Genomic DNA, 20474 nt, shown 5'->3' on the forward strand with positions numbered 1-20474 from the left:
AAAACATATTAGCTAAAGATTACTGTCACTTTTCCACCAGGGGTCTGTGAGTTGTTTGGGGATGGGCAGAAGGGACCTGCCTGTCAACGCTGATGAATGAAAATAATGGGATTTACGCGTAATACTTGGTTTTGGTGGAGCTGAGTTTCCGTGGTACTGATGGTCGAGCCTGGCTGAGGTGCTGGACTGTGTCTACGAGACCCCAGCACCGTCAGAACTCCTACTTCCTGGGACTGATGGTTTTGTACCCATATTGGTGGTGATGTGAGAACTGGATACAGAACTTCTGTGGGACCCAGCTGTGGAAGAGCAAAGAAGCCTGAGTCTGAGTTTTCTGTGCCATCCCAGCGCTTGTGTCTTCCCTGTGGCAGCGTGGGGCACAGCTTCTCGTAAAGCGGTTATGTTACTGTAAGCTGTGAACCCTGTGAGTCCTTTCAACACCTCACACATAATGAAGGTGGAATTAGCACAGAAAGCCATTTCAGCTGACTTGAATTAAACATAAAGAACTTATGGACTCTTCATCAATATATAAAAATATTTTCAATATATGAAAAATAATTTTATATTTTAAGCTCTGTTGAAGGAGAGGGAGTGAGGAAGAGGTGATAGAAACTCAGAAAGAGAAAAAGATGGAGAGATGGGGTGTATAAGGACGATGAAAGAAGAGCAGAAAAATCAAAAAGAAATGAAAAGGGAGAGAGAAGAAATGTGAAGACAGGAGAGACAGCTCCAAGAAGACATTTACCATGGAAAGATGAGAGACCACAGCCGTCTGGGAAAGCAAAGGACAGAGAACAATTTCTTAGATCCTGAGGTCAATTTTAATAAGTTTCTTTTGTTTTGTGCCTACAAACTATGAATTCATTTGAGCTGTAGATTCTGGATTTTATTCCTGCTACTGAAATCCTAACCCTGCCAACCTAGTATTCGCTTAGTAAACTGTTCATCATTAAAGAGTCACAGATGCTTTTATAAAAAGGGACTTAACAGTCTATAGGAAAAGAAAAAATTCCTCTCTGCTGGGGTTATGTCCCAAATGTTAACTGGGGAATAAAATAAAATGAAATGGGGGGACAGGGAGAGGAAGGATTAGGGTCAAAATAAGGGGGGGTGCAATTGTATGGGGAATATAACCAGAATGAAAATGCATACATTGTGCAAAAATGAAAAATGATGTAAGAATTATATAAAATAAAATATTAAAAAATATATTAAAAAATTTAAAAATAAATAAATGTTCCCAATTTAAAAAAAATAAAATGAAGTGGGAAGACAATGTGGATTTTGTGTTGCAGCTGACTTTGTATTGCACGATTCCTCCAGAACTTGTAGTTTTGTTTGTTTGTTTGTTCTTTCAATTGAGTTGGGTATGGGGAAGGAAATGGTGAGACCTGGGAAGACAACAGGAGGTAGTGTCTCTTTATGTTGTAGATGGCCCCAGTGCTGCATGGCATACACCACCCTGAAAATGTACCCTGGTGTGATATTGACAGCTTGCCTGGTTCAGGCCTCACCTATGTAGCTGCCTCTTCTGCTTCTTAGACTCATTCGTCAACAGCCAGCTCTAACAGTCAGATCTATCCTCCTTTTGAGCTGTTTGTGAAACAATCACAAGCACAAACACCCGGACTGTGAAAAATTCAGGCTGCACTGGATTTTTAAAGAATTCTAATTATTTCATATTTCACTTCCCATGTGATTTCCCTGCAGGGGTGTGGTATTCTTTCAGGACACAAGTAGTGCAAGTGATGGTGGTGGGTGTGAGTTCCGGGGCTGGACCTTTGAACTCAGAGCCTTAATAAACCAGAAAAGATGCTGGGGGGTGAGGGAGGAAGGAGAGAGGGAAGGGGTGATCAGAGAAAGAGAGAGAATAGAACCTAATCTTAAACACACATGTACATACACACCCACACAAACAATTGGAATGGAGCTTAAGAAGGTCAAGAAGTGGACATGGATTTAGAATTTACAAAAACAAAAAAAAATAAACCACAATCAAATTATATAAAAAGCCACCAGAGCTAGCCTGCTAAACTCTGCTGCATGGGTTTTAGATTATGGTGTCTATTTTATATTGTTATAACCTGTTTTATATGTTAAACCTTGTTTAACTTTTTTTTTTTTTTGGCATTTTCATCCAGTTGCTTTTGTTTCCTATAGGTAGTCCTCATTAGATTTTTTCCTCTAATTTTTTCAAATAATAAAGTTAAAAAGTGACAAGGACAGGACCCAAGGAAATGACTGAGTTGAAGCACAGTCATGGGTTTAAAAAGGTATCTGTGGGCTGTAGAAAGTCTGAGCCATTGAATAAATGGGAATTTCATGTATCCCCCCTTGTGCCTTCTTGTGGGCCATTATCAAAGCAGCATGTGGAGGGCTCAGGACTGTGGGCTGAGGGGTTCTTTGGCATCCTCTGCTCTGATACAAAAATCTACTTCGAGAGGCTCTGAGCATTAGGTTAAAGACTCCCTTTCCATCTCTTCTACAGAAGCCAAGCTGTGTGCTGTGTCCCACCTGCTAAAACAGCACACGAAGACAGGACATCCGCAGTAGGGACACGCTTCCTGGACATCCTGGCAGGTATAAACCTGAGGGGCATCATCATTAGAGTAATACGGAAGTGTTCTATTTTACAGGAAAACTAAATTAAGTAATATACTTTGTAAGTTTAACTTGGGAGGCTAGAAGACACAGTTCATGACTGACCAAGTTCCACTGTCCTAAAGACTGAATGCTGTGGGTGTAGTGAATAAGCAGCACACAGTAGGCATCCTTGCCGATTTGGTTCATTTCTAAGGAATGAAAGGAAAAGGTAGGGAATTGCCATTAGCAAACATTTAATAATTGCCAAGTGTAGATGCTCTGCATCCACTCTCCTCCATCCTTATATCATCTTTGTAAGGCAGGGGATCATAGCTGCCATTCATTGCTGAGGAGGTAAGGAACTAACATCCCAGGGACCAGAATTAATAAGCAATGGAGGAGAATTCAGACCCAGGTCTATCAGATAACACATTCTGTGTTCTGTATTTCATTCTGCCACATTGCCCTAGAGTCGGTCACACAGGTTATGAATGTACAAGCAGAGAAAAATGTGGGGGATAAATAGTGGAGAAGAAATATTCCTGAGATGTCCACTATTGTCATGTGCCTCGTTACCGTCTATACATTTGACTTTATTCTGAGGCCTATGAAATACTTATTATGACCCAGTTTTAGGATGAGTTTGTTGAAAACATGGAGGTTAACTACTTGATGAGGATATGTAGCTAGTCATTGGTCAATTCGTTCTATCTTCCCCTGAAGCACGTTCTTCCTCATGATATTGTCCTATGTGGATGTGGACATGCTCAGTACTCACCCCACCCCTGCCTTTTATTAATGTCAGTCAGTTGTTTAGACTCTCCAGATCTCAATTTTTCATCTATAAAATGACAGATACCTTTTCTATTCACATGCTTGTTAGAAGCATTACGTAATAGTATTGTGCTATATGAAAGGACTTTGAAGAGTTCTAAGTCATTAAAAATATAATATACTTAAATATACTAAGAATTCACATACTTTATTTCATTTAATGCTTAAAGCAACAACAATGTACAAACATTCTTATTACCTCTTTTATATAGTGGGAAAACTGACTACAAATATGAGTGATATTTTCCAAGGTTACAGCAATCAAGAGGAGGTGCTGGCAAGTGAGCCCTGGTCCCAGGGACTAGGGACTGAGAACTGTACACAAGAAATTAAAGTCAGAGACCATATTCTATCTTCTTTTTCTCCCACTGCCTAAGAAATAGCCAGGGTTCTGCAGAAGCACAGAAGGGCACATTTCCTCTTGTCACTTCAAAATAAAATAACAGTAAAACTGGTATAGGAAATGGATTAGAAAAAAATTAAATGTCAGCTGAGTGAAAAACCTCATTCTTACACCAGGAATCACTTTGCTTTTTGCCCTGCTTTCCCCTCACTATCGAGTTCCATTTTTATTAAAAAGAAATGTAAACTATTGAGACTATTTTTCCAGGAACTGTAAGGAATGAGGATCGCAGATCACATGTTCTAAGAGTCTTAATTTGGAAAGTAAGGAATCTCACTGGATTTCTAGAATCAACTCTATTTTGTTTATCAGAAATCAACTGGCTGAGGGGCAAAGGCCAAGTTCTAAGGTCCTTGGAGAAAATGTTCTGGACAAAATGCAATCCAACACAGCTTGCCATATTATACTGTAGATTTTCAAAGGCTTTAATGTCACTCACCTGTCCCAAGACATCCATGGAGTTATTTTCCACAATCATGGGCATTTCTGGCTTAGCTTAAAGGCAAATAAAACAGTTAGTAGCAATGAATGCCATCTTACTCACGACAAGCATGTGTGGCGTATCTATCTGTCGCAGCATATGTGTATAAGATCCATAATTCATCAACTATTTATGTGCCTGGAATTATGCTAGATGCCTGGGATACAAAGGTGGACAAACCACATTCATTGTTCTTAAAAAAATTCACATTTTCACGGAGAATAAAGATACATGAATTGTAAATCAGGATACACTGATATATTTATGATAATTGAAGCCATGGAGCTTAAAAGGAAGATTTTAAGAGAAGTTTCAATATAACACTGGGGAATAAAAAGACTCCTGAGAGATGAGACATCTCACTGATATGTGGATGATTACCGGTGAATCAACTGAAATGGGGAATGTGGATTTGGGGGGCAAGCAGTGAGGAGAGAGAAGAAAAGTGTATCCTATGTGTCTAAAGGCTTAGAAATAGATCATAACTTGGAGGTCCCTGAATGGGAGGAAAAAACACTTGACACTATTCAGTTATTTGGTACTAGAAAATTTCAGAGACTTTGCTTTCTTTTGGTCCCCTAAGTCAGGCAGCTTTATTCATATTTCCACCTCTGCACTTAACATTGTCCAGCACAAAAATCATCATTGAGAATATCATATTGAACTAAAGTGACTTCAAGTTAGTTTTTGAGCATAGCAGATGAAGTTGTCCTTGAACCAGTTGAGAAAATATTAAGAACCTCTGTTAAACGTGCCATCAGTGCCTGCCACGTGACTCAGCTACATCTTGAAGGCCTCAGGCAGGTATGTGTGTGACTTGCTCCTGAGGATTCACTGGGGCCACGGGAGCACACTCAGTACACCAGCCCCAGAGACCCAATGGTGAAAACCCTGGGGAGCTGGTAAATCAGAACAGTTTCCTTGCACATTTGGGGATAATCCTCAGGTGTGTTCTTCCCCAGAGGGAATGAGCTCTAAGCCCACAGTGGTCACGGACTTGGTCAGGTGCATTTTATTATCTTCCTTACTTCTTTTCTTTGAATTGTTTCTCACCCCTCTTCTGACATTTTCCAGGCTTACTTCTCAAATAATTTTACTCAAATTCTTGTCTCTATGTTTTCTTTTGGGAAATCCAAACAAAGATGCGACCTTAAAATTCTAATGGGAGGAGGGGGTATTCCTGACCTCCTTTTCGCAATAGTACTCTGGGGCCAACAGGACTTGAAAAAAAGAACAATTACTGAAGGTTTTAGGGATAAAGGAAAAGATGCTTTTTGAGGCTCTGAATGGTCAGGTTTAGAACTTTGAGGGAGAGCAAACTTGTGATGGCAGGGGACCCTCTGCTCAGTAACAAAACATCTATGGAGACGATGGGGGAGGTTTAGGATGTCACGGAGGAACTGGAGATGCTTTGGTCCCTAGTCTATTAGCAAATGGAGACATTTTTCAGGAAGAAGAAATGAGCTGAATTCAGGGCATGTAAAATGCCTTGAATTTAAACCTTGAGAATTTAATTCAAGGTTTTCAAGCTTTATTTTTGATTTATTCTGAGGAAAGGGTGTCGAGTAGGTTCTGAATAAAATATACATATTGTGCCAGGACCACTATAACAGACACTCAGGTGGCATCCACAAAGAGATTAATGTCTGCATGAAACTCTGGTTCAAACACAACCTAGGTATTGTTAAGAGGGGAAGTTGGGAAGCAGGGAAAATTTAATTCTATAAACAAGCAGGTAGAATCTCTTAATTTTATACATCTACTAAAAGAAGACACAGACATGTAGAGACAGAGATATAGGACATGCTTTAAATGTTGATAAGAAAATTAAATCAAGAAACAGTGCAAACCCCTTAATCAAATGGGACACAGTTCTCCTAACTTGGAATCAATATTTCTTTTCACATCCTTGATGACTGTCTGTTGATTTGCCAATAGTCAGACAAAATGAGTCAGTTTCATGTTTGTATTAAGACAATCAAACTCTGTTAAGTGAGCAAATAGTAGAATAAGAGAGCCGAGCAGTCTTTTCTAACCCTTCTTGAGACATTGTTCAGGCTCCATAAGGAACCTAATCATTGAGGCAATTGACTACTTCCTAGCTCATCCCTGAGGAGAGACAAGAAGGGCAGGAGGAAGAGAGTGTGAGCAAAAGATTTAAATGAAACAAATCTTGGCTGTCAATATTCAAATTTTTATGAATTACAGGCTTGGTGCTGCCTTCAAAATACTGAATTGTTTGCCCTCTAATAATAATGCAAAAGATTCTGAGTAAAAACAAAGATTTTTTCCACTTGTCCTGGCATTTGAAGAACTGAGGAAAAACTAGCATCTCATGGCCTTAGGTATTATGGAATTATTTTTTCTATAAATAATTAAATTAAATTAAAGTTTACCTCACTTTAAAAAACAATTAATGTTCATCCACATCACCACTTTTCTCTTTGCCTTCATTTAACAATGATTTTAAAAACAAAGTTGGGCCTCCCTGGTGGTGCAGCAGGTTGAGTGCAGTGCTGTGAAGCTGTCCGCAGCCTCTGCATTCCCGGCCAGCCAGGGAGATTCCCATGGCGTGGCAGACCTCTCCTGTTTTGCCTGCTGCTCCCCCCACCAGTGCTTTTGGTCTGTCTGCCTGTTCTGTTCCCTCTCTGTCTCTGGTGAATCCTGTCACCCTCCCACACCTCTAGCATGTACCCCAGCTCTTGTATAAATAAAAAATAAATCTTTAAAAAAAATAAAAACAAATAAAAATAAATAAATAAAAACAGCTATTGGTCATAAAGATAAAAAATATCTATAGCCAGAACTTTCTGCATAAATAGAAAATAGCAATATTTCCATTCAAAATAGAAAAATATTTTTCTACCTATCCCTTCAAACTTGCATCATGAAGTTGTCTCTGCAATTTGAGTGAGACCACAGTGGATATCTCAGTTCAGCGCCACACTCTTAAGAATGCAGGGTTAAAGGGCCACCCCTATGGGTGGCTTGGCTGAGCAGCTGGAAATCTCTTACCCCGTGTGGCCTTGGTGGGGGTGAGTGCACAGTTTCTTTGGAGTTGTGTTTATCATCTTTCTCTTCTCATACAGGACTCATTTTTTTCCTTGTTCTAGCAAGCAACTAAGGCAATTACATGAGCAAGCAATTGATCTTTGGCATTTATAATTAAAGAGATTGCCAGTGTTCTTAGGAAACATTAAAGTTGTAACTAAGGTTGTGGTGACCAGGAAATCGATCAATCTATGATTTTAAGATTTTAAATTAAAATCTTGTGATTTTATTTTACTAACTGAACCATCATTTTGTTTAACATCCTGATTTCCTCCCTGTCCCCAATATGAATGACAAGCATCAAGAAAAGAGAGTTCCAGAAGAGCAACCCTTGCTTGGCTACCCAGCAGCTAGCAGGGTTCTTCTTCTGTAGCAGAGACCAAGGCAGGAGAAATTGACAGGAGGATGGAAGGGAGTCGAGAGAATGAATGAAAACTCTTACCAAAAACTTTGACCTTAGTGAAGCTCCTCAAGATTTTGCTAGTATTGACTTTAACGCAGCAAGAGAATGTCAGGCCATCATCATGGACTTGGACTGGAGAAAGCTGGAGACTGTAGTTTGTACCCAGCTTGACTCTGTCTTTAAGTGATGTGGACTTGCTGATGAGATGATGTTGGGTATTTCCTGAGTATTTCCTGATAAGTATTTCCTGAGTTCTATTGTCCTCCTGGTGAGAAAGTTAGTTACCAGTTATTGAGTGTACAATTTTGCCACATGCATGAATTCACCTATATCTTATAAAAGTCTGGAGGATGATACTAAATTAAGAGATATTTAATGTTACTAGAGAAAGTATCATTACACGTAACTTTCAGTCACAAACCACCAACAGTCTCTACTAACATAGAGAGAAACTTGCTCCTCTTCTGACTAGATCTTCCCCTTCATAACCTGCTATAAGCTGCATATTTGGGGGAGGAGGAGGATTTGAGGAGCATAGTGCTGGGGGCTAATGGCAAATAATAAGTCTCACTTTAAGTTCTGGAATCTTATTGCTAAAATTTGTTGAGGCTATATAACTTTTGCTTATTAAATCTTGATCTGAACTAGATAATTATAGTTACCCTCTCTTCCCTAAATTGTTCTAGAAAAGGCCTCATTTTAGCTCTCCTCTAAATCCTAGACTAGGATGAGGTAAAGAAGTATGTAGGGCACAAAATTTAAGGACACACTTACTCTTGGGGTCTTTTAAGTGAAGGTTGTGCGCCTGAAAATGAGGTGCTGTAGGTACCTCCTTACCTCCTTATATCAGTCAAGTCATGGTTCTGGCCCTTCTACCTTTAAAAAGGATGCATGAGGGCCTCCCCAGGTGGTGCAGTGGTTGAGCACTGGGCTGTGAAGCTGCCCGCACCCTCTGCAGCGCTGGTTTAATCCCCGGCTGCCTGTGAGAGTCCCACATGGCCAGCAAACCTCTCCTGCTGTGCCCACTGCTCCCGTCAGCGGTGTATTTTGTCAGCCTGCCTGTTTTGTTCCCTGCTCTGGCTCTGGTGAGTTCTCTCACCTTCCCACGCTTCTGACTGTGCCCAGCACTTGTATAAATAAACAAACAAACAATCTTTTTTTTTTTTTTAAAAAAGGGATGCATGAAAAATAATCTGAATATCTGAATTTTGGAAATCAAAGTTTATTTGGAGTACTTGGTTTCTCTGTTTCATATCCTTTCATGGGTCTATGAAGAAAAACCACAATTATTCTTTCCCTACCCAGAATTTCCATGGACAAAGTGAAGGGGGTGGTCACAGTAGCTCAATATCAATAAATGTGTTGAGGGCTCAGTGAGAGTCTTGAGGGACTCAAGGAGAAGGACCCAAAAGAAAGGGTCAGGTTCTTCTACCTCTTTAGTGGAAGTTAATATTCTCAACTGAGTTGCTTTGAAAACATTCTGATGTATAAGCTTCTTCTCCAGAGAGCCTAATTTAGTTGTTCTGGGATGAAGTTCAGGCTGGGGCATTTTTTCTAAAGGTCCTCAAGGGAGCCAGGCCTGAGAATAACTGATCTAACAATAAACAGAAAATGACTGACTCCTTATGCTCAAGAGTCCGGGGAATGCAGGGAACAGTAGTGAAGGAGAGTGAAGAGGAATGCAGTGGATGGGGAAGGAGTCAAAATAATGGAACCAAAGATCTGTTACTTGTAATCTCTAGCCTTAAAAGAATGAGACAGATTAGGAGTAGAAGAAATGGAAGCAAGTGAGTAAGAGAATTCAAATATGGGCTGGGAGCAGACACAGCAGAGGCATGAAGGCAGGCTTGCTAAGCAGACAGTCCCAGATTATACATAGTAGAAACTCCTACCCTAAGACAGTTTTTAGGGCAATAGCACTGGTATCGATTCGATGCACAGATACACAGATAGTGCTGTTCACAACAAATCATAGTTTGCTTAAGACTTACTCTTGAAGCTGTGTGTGTGTGTGTGTGTGTGTGTGTCTGATACCCACAGAAAGGAGAACCGAAGAGTCTGTGTTTCTGTAAAATTAAAGGGAGAGGACTTATATTATGAAGACAGAAGCGTCACCATTAAAAGGAGCATCAAACTTTTGATAGTGATAGCAGAAAAAGAGAAAGGCACCACCGTCTTTGCTGCTCTGGAGGCCAATAATTAAGGAGACAGGTGCCCCCTGCAGGTCCTGTAGCACAACAGCTAAGTGTTACAGCTCTTGCTTCATGTAGATAATGGTTTTGGAAAGAATTTGGAGCTCATAGTGTTTCTTGATCATTTAGTAAATGACTTGCTATTTGGAATATTTCCATCTGCACTTTTTTGTGGGAAGAAGACAGTTGGAGGCTGATGCTGAGTTTCAAGGCTGATGAGAAAAACTGCTTTTTCCTTTATCGTGGGGCTGAGTGTGACTGACCAGGATGATTTCATTGATTAAGGAAAGATATACAGAAAAGCCCACTTTGTGCCAAAGTTTTTTCTTTCTCTGGGAAGTTGACTGGTATAGATAGAAAAGGGTTTGTTCTTCTCTGGGGAATAATGGAGTTCTGTAGCAAAGTATACCTTGCAATGTACAGCAGGATATCCTGAGAAATTCTGCTATAAAGGGGGTGGCTGCCTGCATGGAGCAAAGAGGAGTGGTGGAGAAAACCAGCACAGGCAAACAATGAAACGTCTAGTGTTGGGAGGAGAAATAGTACTAATTATGTCCTGACCACTATTCATCATTGCTTACATTTACTTAGCACCTACTACATTTTAGGCACTGTGTAAAGTTCTTTCAAGTCTTGTATACTCCCTACAATAATCTGAGGTTAAGTAACTTGCTCAAAGACCACACAAAGTAAGAAAATAGTTAAGTTTTAGCATCAAAGAACAGGGATGCCAGGTCCAGGGGAAAATAGACCTTACCTGAGGTGAGGCCTTCCTCGCTCTAATTCTAGATCTTAGGTCACACAGCTACCAAATAGTAGAGCCAAGACTTGAAAACAAAAATTTCCCTCCAAAAGTCAGGCTGTTAATGACTTTGCTGTGTACAACCTCATAAAAGTAGTAGAACAAAGAGTGCTTGCCTTTTCTGCTTAGAATCTATTTGAGGAGAACAAATTCACAAGAAAAACAAATACAGATTCAGGATCCACAGAAGAAAAATAAATAATTTTTGAAACTTGAAAAACTCAGCATCAGCCTCCAACTGCCTTCTTCTCACAAAAAAGTGCAGATGGAAATATTCCAATAAATAATTACATATGGGAGTTGGATAAAATAATTAGCATGATGAGAACTAGGTGGGTCATACTGAATCATGGAAAGCTAGCTCCTTATGGCTCTAAAGAACTGAGAAAAGCTCAAGTAATTCATGGAAGCTTTCTGAATTTTATACTAGAATCAGAATTTTCAATCAAGAAAAGGGACATTGGTACTATTTGACTAGTGATACTGTCTCATCTCTGAGTGGACTGAGTCATAGCTGGCTGTATTGACTATGTTACAAGGCAGGTGTCAAGTGTATAGAGATCATTCTGTAAATTCTGTTAACTGCATTGATTGCTGCTTCTTTATCTTCAAATTGCTTTCTGTCTTCACATTTCCTCCATTTATTCACTATCCACTCAGTGCGGCCAAAGCAGGCTACTTGCAAAGCTCTCCCATTCATTTTGCAGAGCACCAGAACAATATTCTTCCCATCATCATGAAGGGTTCTCAACACTTTGTAGGCTGGCTAGCACTTTAATTTTGATTTCAGTGAAGAAAATTAGAGTCAACTGCCATCAGGTAAAAGGTGATAGTTTTGTTTTCCCAACATTGCTTATAGTACCATTTCACTTTTTGTTTAAATATAAAACATTAAAAATATTGAAGATGAGCCTATTGAAGAGATATATTTATAAATAACAATTTAAAGAAACATTAGCATCTAAATTTTAACTATGTGGCTTGATCACATATCTTGGACTGACAATCCTTCTCCTTTTCATGATTTTAGGGAGAAAAATCATAGATTTTTCTTTGCCCCCCAACTTTGGGGACAAATTGTCCCTCAACACCTGCCTCCAGCACCTACTGCCAACTTGTACTCATAGGCCTATCATTTTTAATTATCCAGTTCAAACATATCCAAAGAAACTTTTCCACATCCATATAGTCAGAGTCATACTATTTTCCCTTTATGCTCCCATTTTTAAATATTTTTATTAAAGTTATATTGCAAGGTTGGAAAAATATGCCCAATATAGTTTTGTATTCCTGTAGGACCTAGATGTGAAAAGAGATTCACATGTGTTTATTAGATTGAATTAGAAAGTACACTATGGGAAATTATGACTAGAGTTTGTAATGATAACAGAATATTAGAGTATCATATTTAGAAGCTCCCAGAATAAGCCTACACAATTTCCCTGATGGCTTTATGCTTGGGCCCCAGGACATAAAGTAAAAAAATATCACTTGTCCTTTATTTACTGGTTGCATCCCATCTAAACACACACATTCTATGCCCTCTTATAGATCACTCCACCGTGCACGAAGACCATCAGTGTCTACCCTTTGTGTTGACCTTGTTACCGCTCATATTATACCAACAATGGACCCTGTTTGTACCTGATGGCTGTCTGCTCCTGTGTACTCACAACCCTGGAGTGTAACTTTCCCCAGGGCAGAGTATCTGCTCCAGGAACCTATTTGACATAGATTTAGCACAGGATCTGACACAAACAAATTTTAAAATGATAACTGGGAATCCTTCCAAAAACTTTTCCCATGAGGATCATAAAGGCATTAATTAGATTTTACAAAATTCCACATACAGGAATACATGACTTATCCTTTCTGTTGACCTAGATTCAAATAATTTTAATATGGAAAATAGCTGACAGGGCATAAGTTAGTTCTTGAAGTGGGAACTCGTAGTAGTTTCCCAGAGTCACTGACTTCAGCATTTCAGGTTTCTACTGTCCTGAGGTGACCTTCACCATCTTCACTTTTTAACCTTTTTCTAAAAGCCAGTTATATCATATTTGTGAGAACAAGTGGCTTGTCATTGTGATTATTATTCTTTAACAAGAGATCAAAGAAAACTATGGACTGGAGGGAATATTTATGTGCTCTGCAGAAATACCCATCCAGTTATGAGATGAAGAGCGACAGCTTATTCCCTAATATAAAAACATCAGATGACTTCATGAGAATTGTTAAATCCCACAGCCATCAACAGTGTGGAGCACAGATTTAAATCATACGAACAAATAGATTGTGACATTTAAAAGGGGAGTGCACAGTAGGAATTTAATCAGCACGTTTGCCAATACAATGTTCCCTTTGAAAAGAGGTTTCTTTCAGAGAGATTCTTCAAGTTGTCTGTTTCATGATGCATTCTTTAAAGTGACAGCATAGCTTGAGGGCCTGGTGGAAGTGTAGGACTTTACGCTCTCACTGTGTGACCTTTGGTTTACTCTGTCCTTAATTTATCCTAAATGTCACGGTAGGATCCAAAGAGAATATCAATATAGCCTTCCAAGTTTCTTTGAAGAAAACCCACAATAAAGAATGTTTTATCAGTTACCTAGTCATTGATTGTTAATGAGTTGCCATTCACTAACCAATCGAACAACCAACATGAATTTAGTGACCATCAATTTAATATGAGGGCAATGAACAGTACTGTGGGGAAAAAAACACAAGAAACAGATCCATTCATTATTTATTAAGAATTTATCCAGTGTCTATATTCTCTCACTAGAGCAGACGCTGGGTGATTTTGAAGGGAGTAACACTTCTTTGTGCCTTGGAAAGGTTTAGTCACAAAATACAGAGGCTGACTGAAAGCTTTGCATTTACTTGCCAAAACCACATTATATATCCTTGAGATAAGAGTATTGCAGATCAATTTAATTGCCAGCAAAAATAGGTACAACAAAGTTTTATTAAATTTGATTATTAGTTTTATTATTATTTATTATTTATTATTATTTATTATTATTTATTATTTAATAATAATAACTTTATTATTCCCATTGATAATGAATTGGTGATAATTAGGGTGGAAACTTTTTGCTTATTAGTGGAAAATAGTAATATGAGCAAGGCATAGACAGTACATTTCTGTGGCTGTGGTCATGTTTAGTATAGCAGGTTTCTGTTCTCCTGAGATCACCTGTATGTTTTAACCTTTCTGTAAGAACCACAATATATTAAGTTAAGAATAAATGACTTATACTAAGAGTAGGCATAATGCCAAGGAATCCTTATATTTTGGAAATCAAGCTCTAGAAAGGGAGAAAAAGTGTTTTCTGATAGAAGACAGAAAGACATTGTAGAATTTAGAACTGCATGAGGAAGTAATTTTATAATATTTTTTCTTTTCATACTCCTGACTATTCAAAAAATATTTAGACAGTGTATTTTAAGACTTACTTGCAAGTCAGTTATTTTGTATTTATCACAACCCTAGAGAAATCTTTTTATGTTGTGCTTAGTTTCCATGACAGTCCACAAAAATCTAGGTAACTTGCAATACAAATGATCAATCATGTGAATACACTGTTTTACAAACTCTATCAGTTATTACATTCATGAAGATCTCTGAGTTCTGTAAGAATTTTTAAATTTTGTATTTTCATTTTGATGACAATCTAAAATAATATAATTTTATTCTGGATCATCTGAACAAGTACCCTATCATGTGATTCTTGAAATTAAGTTTATGGTTTTACTTTACAATTGTGTTAGTCTTATGTTATCACTGGATTTGTTAATATCTGGTTGCCATTGGTTGAAAGTATTAGAAAAGATCTCATAAAAATTCAGATTTTTCACTTTCTTAAATTTTTAAGTCAGAAAACATGGTAACTCTGGGGTCATGCAATTATCCCTGTGACATTAATAGAATTGAGCAGGGACTATTTCTTAAACAAGTTCTGCTTCTCTTATGTACATTTTCTTCTTATATTTTACAAGCATCAGAATTTGCTTTTCCTGATATAAAACAGTATTTCCCAGAATGCAGTACAAAGGGTTCTGGGAAAAGAGGGCTTAACCCTCTGTATATGTTGCTGATAAAACATATTTATGAGTAGGGGCTTCTGCTGGATATGAATCCTACCCAGGAATCATCACTCTCTTTTTCTCTTTGTAATCATGATTTGGTGTATAGTTTGAAATAGGAACTAACCTTTAGAAATGACTTTCTAAATTACTGCATTCAAAGACTTGGACGATTGCTGAGTTAGAAGGAATCCTCGTGCCCCGCCCAAACCCCTCCTCCCCAAACCTTGGCCATTCCCCAACCCTCCACATAATGCCTGTCTCTTATTCAATATGTTACCTTCCTATTATTGCTGGTTATTCATTTTTACTTCATTAATATTTAAAGATTGCAGTTATTCACTGAAAAGGGCAACACTTACCACCAACCATGTAAAGTTGAACTCAGACGAAATTTCTGAGGTGATATTTTGAAAGCATGGTATTTCCAGAGTCTGATTTATCTCTATTTCTATTGTATGGTTACTTCTCCATTCATGCGGTGTCACTGCAACAAAACATAAGGTGAAAAAGTCATGGGTCTGTGATTGGTTTATAAAGTGTTTTTTACTGAAGAAATGAGAACAGTTTTGATATTCAGATCCATCTGTCCTCACAGTGCAAAACCAGACTGTAATCCTTGTTGCATAAATAGCAAAATGGATACACTAAGAAGCACAGGGAGATGCTGATCGCTGGAAAATTACAGGAAAACTGCCCTAACAAATGTGAACTCCAACTTGTTATGTTTCTCTGTTTTAACCCCAAACGGGTGCTTTCCTTGATAAGAGAGATTATAAAACTTTATAATTTAAGACATTTTAATATTTTATTAAAGACATTTAATAAATGTCTTTATATTTTAAGACATTTTAATAGGCAACTACTTCCAGAAAAGTTTTAGTTCATAGCAAACTGAGTGGACAGAGTACCCATGTTCTCCTTGCCCCATGCACACCAGCTTCCCCACTGTCAACATCTCTCACCATGTGGAACTAGTGCCACAACTGATGAATCCACACTGACACATCATTACCACCAAAGTCCATAGTTTATTTATTTGGGTTTACTCTGTTGTCTGGTCTATGGGTTTTGAACATTGCAGTGTTGATACTGTATTTTCAGGTGTTCGGGCCTAGTCTCCCAGCCCGAACGGATCCCAGGCTGTGGGAAAAGTGCTGAGTCCCAGGCACTAGACCAGCACAGTTGGTGTCTCACGAAGCCGCAGCAGGAACTTTGCTGACGCTCAGGCAAGCAAGTGGAAAAAAGGCAGATTTATTTAGATAAAGAAAAAGATTATTGAGGAGAAAAGGGACAGAAATAAAGTGGGACTTCCAGGCCAGTGGAACCAGGTCAGGGAGGGCCAAAAGAGCCGAAGTGGAGTCGGGCCTCAGGGAATATAGACCTTCTTTCCCTAGTTATTCTAAGGTTCCACCAGTCTCTGAGATTGGTTAGATCTTGGTGGTCTCACTGCCTAAATGTCTCTGTGCCCAGAACTAAGTCTCTGTGTCCCTGCCCTTAACTTAGAGTCCTTTTTCTCTATCATCCTTGTCCAGGAATGTCCTGTTTCCCCTAGTCCTGGAGTGTTTGATTAGTCCCCTTTGGAATTTGTTGCCCTTATCTCTGGAGCCTTCCTTAACTCTCCTGAAGTCCCTGCACTGCCCCTGAAGCTGCATAATTATCTCTAAGTTGCCCTAGGACTCAGCATCACACGGAATACTTTCACTGCCCTAAAAATTCCCCATGCTCCTCTGTCTATTCATGCCTCTTTCTCACCAAATTCCTGATATCCACCGGCCTGCTTTTTGTCTTTATATCAAATTATCTTTTTAGAGCTTATAAACCCTTATTCAAAAAAGGAGCGATGCAGAAAAATATATAGGGAAAACTCTTTGAAAGCACATGAGAAAAATATCTGTTTAAAGTCTCTCTTTTTTGGGAAAGTTATTGTACATATACATACACATTTGCAACTACCCTATAATAATAGCAAATAATAATTTATAAATGAAAACAGCTCTATCATTCCAGTATCCTGAAAATTTTCTTATCTTTTCTTTTTTTATAGTTATGTGGATTTTGTTTGTATACATATGTTTTCTCATCTTTTGTAGTCCCATTTACCTACAAATATTACCTATGCTTTTTAAGTAGTTTTGTATAATTCTTAAACTACTTGTGGCTGCAATAGAGGCTTATGTCATTCATTTATGTACCATCATCTATTTAGACATTTATAATTATTGAATCACAATGTTTGTTCAGTTTGAGTCTTTATTTGAACTTCTTTCTCTTACCATAGGGGGAAATGGGTGGGGCCAAAAAACCAAAGTATCTTTTCATAGAGTCATTAAAGCGATAAAGATTGAGACAGATTAGCTAACTACCAGACCCAACGAGCCTTACATTTCCTGCCAGAAGTGATGCTGCTGCTGCACCTATGGAAGGAATAAGGACTTCCAGAAGCTATTGGGGGTAGAGGTTTAGATCTTTGATTTGGAGAATTGAATGCACATGGGTCACGTGATGAGCCATGCCCTTTCCATTCTGCCCTTTGTTGTTGTTTATTTTCAAGCAAGCCCACTTGATTCCCTTACTGTTGGAATAAAATTCCCAGGAAGATCTCTATGGCCAATGTCATGGAGACTATTCCCTATTTTCTTGTATGTATTTTATGGTTTTGTTACAGGGCAGGAAGTTCCCCTTTTCCTGGGCACCACCTTGTTACAGTTTCAGGTCTTATATTCAAGTCTTTAATACATTATTAAATTTTGTAAACAAAAGCAAAAATAAACAAATGGGTTACAGCAAACTAAAAAGTTTCTGCACAACAAAAGAAATGATTATCAAAATAAAAAGGCATCCCATTGAATGGGAGAAGCTATTTGACAGTCAATATGCAACAAGGGTTAATAAACAAAATATATAAATAATTCACAAATCAGAAAAACAAAATCAAACAATTGGACTAAAAAATGGGCAGAGGATCTGAATAGTCTTTTCTCCAAAGAAGGCAATCAGATGGCCAGCAGGCACATGAAAAGGTGCTCATCATAATGTATTATTAGGGAAATACAATCAAAACAATGAGATATCACATCACACTTGTGAAAATGCAAAAGCATATTACCCAAAAGAAAAATGCAAAAGCATATATCTTGGAGAAGATGTGGAGAGAAGGGAACCTTGGTGCAAGGTTGGTAGAGATGTAAATTGGTACAGCCCTTTTTAAAAGCAGCATGGCTATTCTTCAAAAAATTAAAAGTAGAAATTCCATATATATCAAACTCAATATGTTTGTTCCTTGACATCAGTCTTGGCAATGATCTTTTTTGTGTCTGACACCAAAAGCAAAAGTAATCAAGTGGGACTATACCAAACTACAAAGCTTCTATACAGAAAAGTAAACCATTAACAAAATGTAAAGGCAGTAGGATGGGACAAAATATTTTCAAATCACCTATCTGATAAGGAGTTAATATCCAATATGTCTAACGAACTAATGCAACTCAGTAACAACAAAAACCCAATACAACCCTAAAATGTGGGCAGAAGAAATTGAAGAGACATTTTTCCCAAGAAGACAGTCAATGATCACAAGAACATGAAAAGTTGCTCAATATTAGTAATACGCTGATCCCCTGATAGAGGCACAGTCTTTGATTTTTTTCCCCCTGGTTCTATTGACATATAGTTGACTTATAACATTGTATTAGTTTCAGGTGTAGAACATGATGATTTGATGTGTCCATATTGCAAAGTGATTAGCACAGTAAGTTTCGTTAACATCTATCACCTCACGTAGGATAATAGCATGTAGTTAGACTAAGATTATTAAGATTATATTCTGCTACAAATGATAGATTATAAAAATATTATATTCTACATTAATTCTATTACCTTTCCTCCTCCTCTTTCTATTATTACTACTACACCTCCTCCTCTTACTAATGCTTCCAATAACCACATTAAAAGGATTCCTCCCGATGGAAGATTAAAGCCATGTTGTACTCTCATAATGCATCCTAATAATTACAAATTTTAAAATGCATCAAAATATTAAAATCTGCAGTATTTTGGAATCCAGTGGCATTAAAATTAAGGAAACCTCCATTAAAATAACCCAAGACTTAACTTAGAGAACTGTGTTTCTTGCAATAACCAGAAAGCTCCTAACTTATGAAAAAACCCTATCGACCAAAAATGAAAAAGAAGAAATGTCAAACTGTTTATTATATTTCTCATCTATGGCCTTAGAGCTCCAGGGTACATGCAGGAGCAAAATGCAGTAAAAAAAAAACAACAAAGTCCCTTTGATGGCAGACCTTCCCAGAACAAGGGATGCAGACACACTCTTTTGTGAGCAAAGACCTGAGGAGAATGACTCAGATGATAACAGACGGAAACAGGAAGTGGTTCCAACCACCAGTGGCTCCTCAGCAGGTTAATATTTAGATTTTTATACATGAGTTCTCTTTGCATTTGTTTATGTACTTCATAAATATTTGTACTTCTGGTACACTTTGCTTCCCAAACTAGCTAGCAAGTTTGGGGATGTCACAAGAATGTGAGAGGGAAGTGGTACAGTGAGAGAAGTGAGTGAGGAGCAAAAGCAGAAGAGGGAAGGGAGGTGTCACTGGGTGGGGACTTGGTAGGGCTTTTGCTTGGCAACTACCGGTTGTGTTCAGTGTCTACCCCCTTAGCTCTATTCCAGGTGCTCATTTATGGTCCATTTTTATTCTTTCTGTTTTGCAAACAGCAAGATTGTAAACAGAAGTCTGGGGAAATCTCAGACTATGCAAAGCATGTAGATGTGGCTTCTGCATTTCCAGTGGCTGGCACCTTTTAGTAGCTATAACTTAGCTCCCTCTGCTTGTAAGAAACATGCTTTCCTTAGTGGCAATACCACTCTCCTTCCTGGATAACATGCTAGTTCTTCTTCATTCTTGTCTTCACATCTTGAGCCATCCCATACCCAATTTTCTATAGGGTATGTCAATTCATGTTGCTAATTCTCAAGGGAGTAAACATTAGATCTTCAGGTATGCAACAGTATAGCATGCAGATTTAGGTGCAAGGCCAAGGTCAATATGATTTTGTGCTAATGAATGGCAGATGTCCTGTTGGGTTCCAAATGAGGCAAATAAAAAGAGAGGGAGGAGCACTCATTTTTGATAAGAATTGAGAATAGTGTTTATTCATTATTATTATTGTTATTCTTAATGAAAACTATCATTTACCTAACTATAAGTACCCTTTGGCAGGATTTATATTAAGTGCCTTATATAAATTATCTCCTTCAATCATCAAAATAATAGTACCTATGAAGGAGGTACTGTAATTATCCATACCTATTATGTAGGGAAGCAAAAGATTAGTGACTTGAAATAACCTGGCATAGATGAGATGCTTGTAAGTGACAGAGCCACATTCAAATCCCAGCTACCTGACTCCAAAGTGTGTGTAGCTGAACAGTATTCTATAGAGATCGCTACATTTCTCTTCATTCAACCCCACCCCATCCCCAATTGAACAATTTTTTTTTTTCCTGGAAAACAGCAATGGAGCAGAGCATTTTAAGGTAATGGTGGAGGAATTCCTAGAGGAAGGTGGGCTGTTTTAATACCCTGATCTTATCTCTTGATAAGAAGCAGAGA

General features: G+C 38.2%; 1 protein-coding gene across 1 annotated transcript in view; it reads right to left on the minus strand.

The window, feature by feature from the left end:
- Positions 1-20474, minus strand: part of CD96 (CD96 molecule) — a 65828-nt gene that overhangs the window by 41732 nt on the left and 3622 nt on the right. Inside the window, exons 3-5 of the mRNA XM_054701148.1 lie at positions 15201-15325; positions 7798-8023; positions 4263-4318 (exon numbers count right to left, since the gene is read on the minus strand). Of these exons, the coding sequence (XP_054557123.1) occupies positions 4263-4318; positions 7798-8023; positions 15201-15325 (407 nt within the window). The remainder of the gene's footprint in view (positions 1-4262; positions 4319-7797; positions 8024-15200; positions 15326-20474) is intronic.

Source organism: Talpa occidentalis, unplaced genomic scaffold (assembly GCF_014898055.3).
Source record: "Talpa occidentalis isolate TD23 unplaced genomic scaffold, MPIMG_talOcc4v2.1 talOcc4.4, whole genome shotgun sequence".
NCBI classification, from domain to species: Eukaryota; Metazoa; Chordata; class Mammalia; order Eulipotyphla; family Talpidae; genus Talpa; species Talpa occidentalis.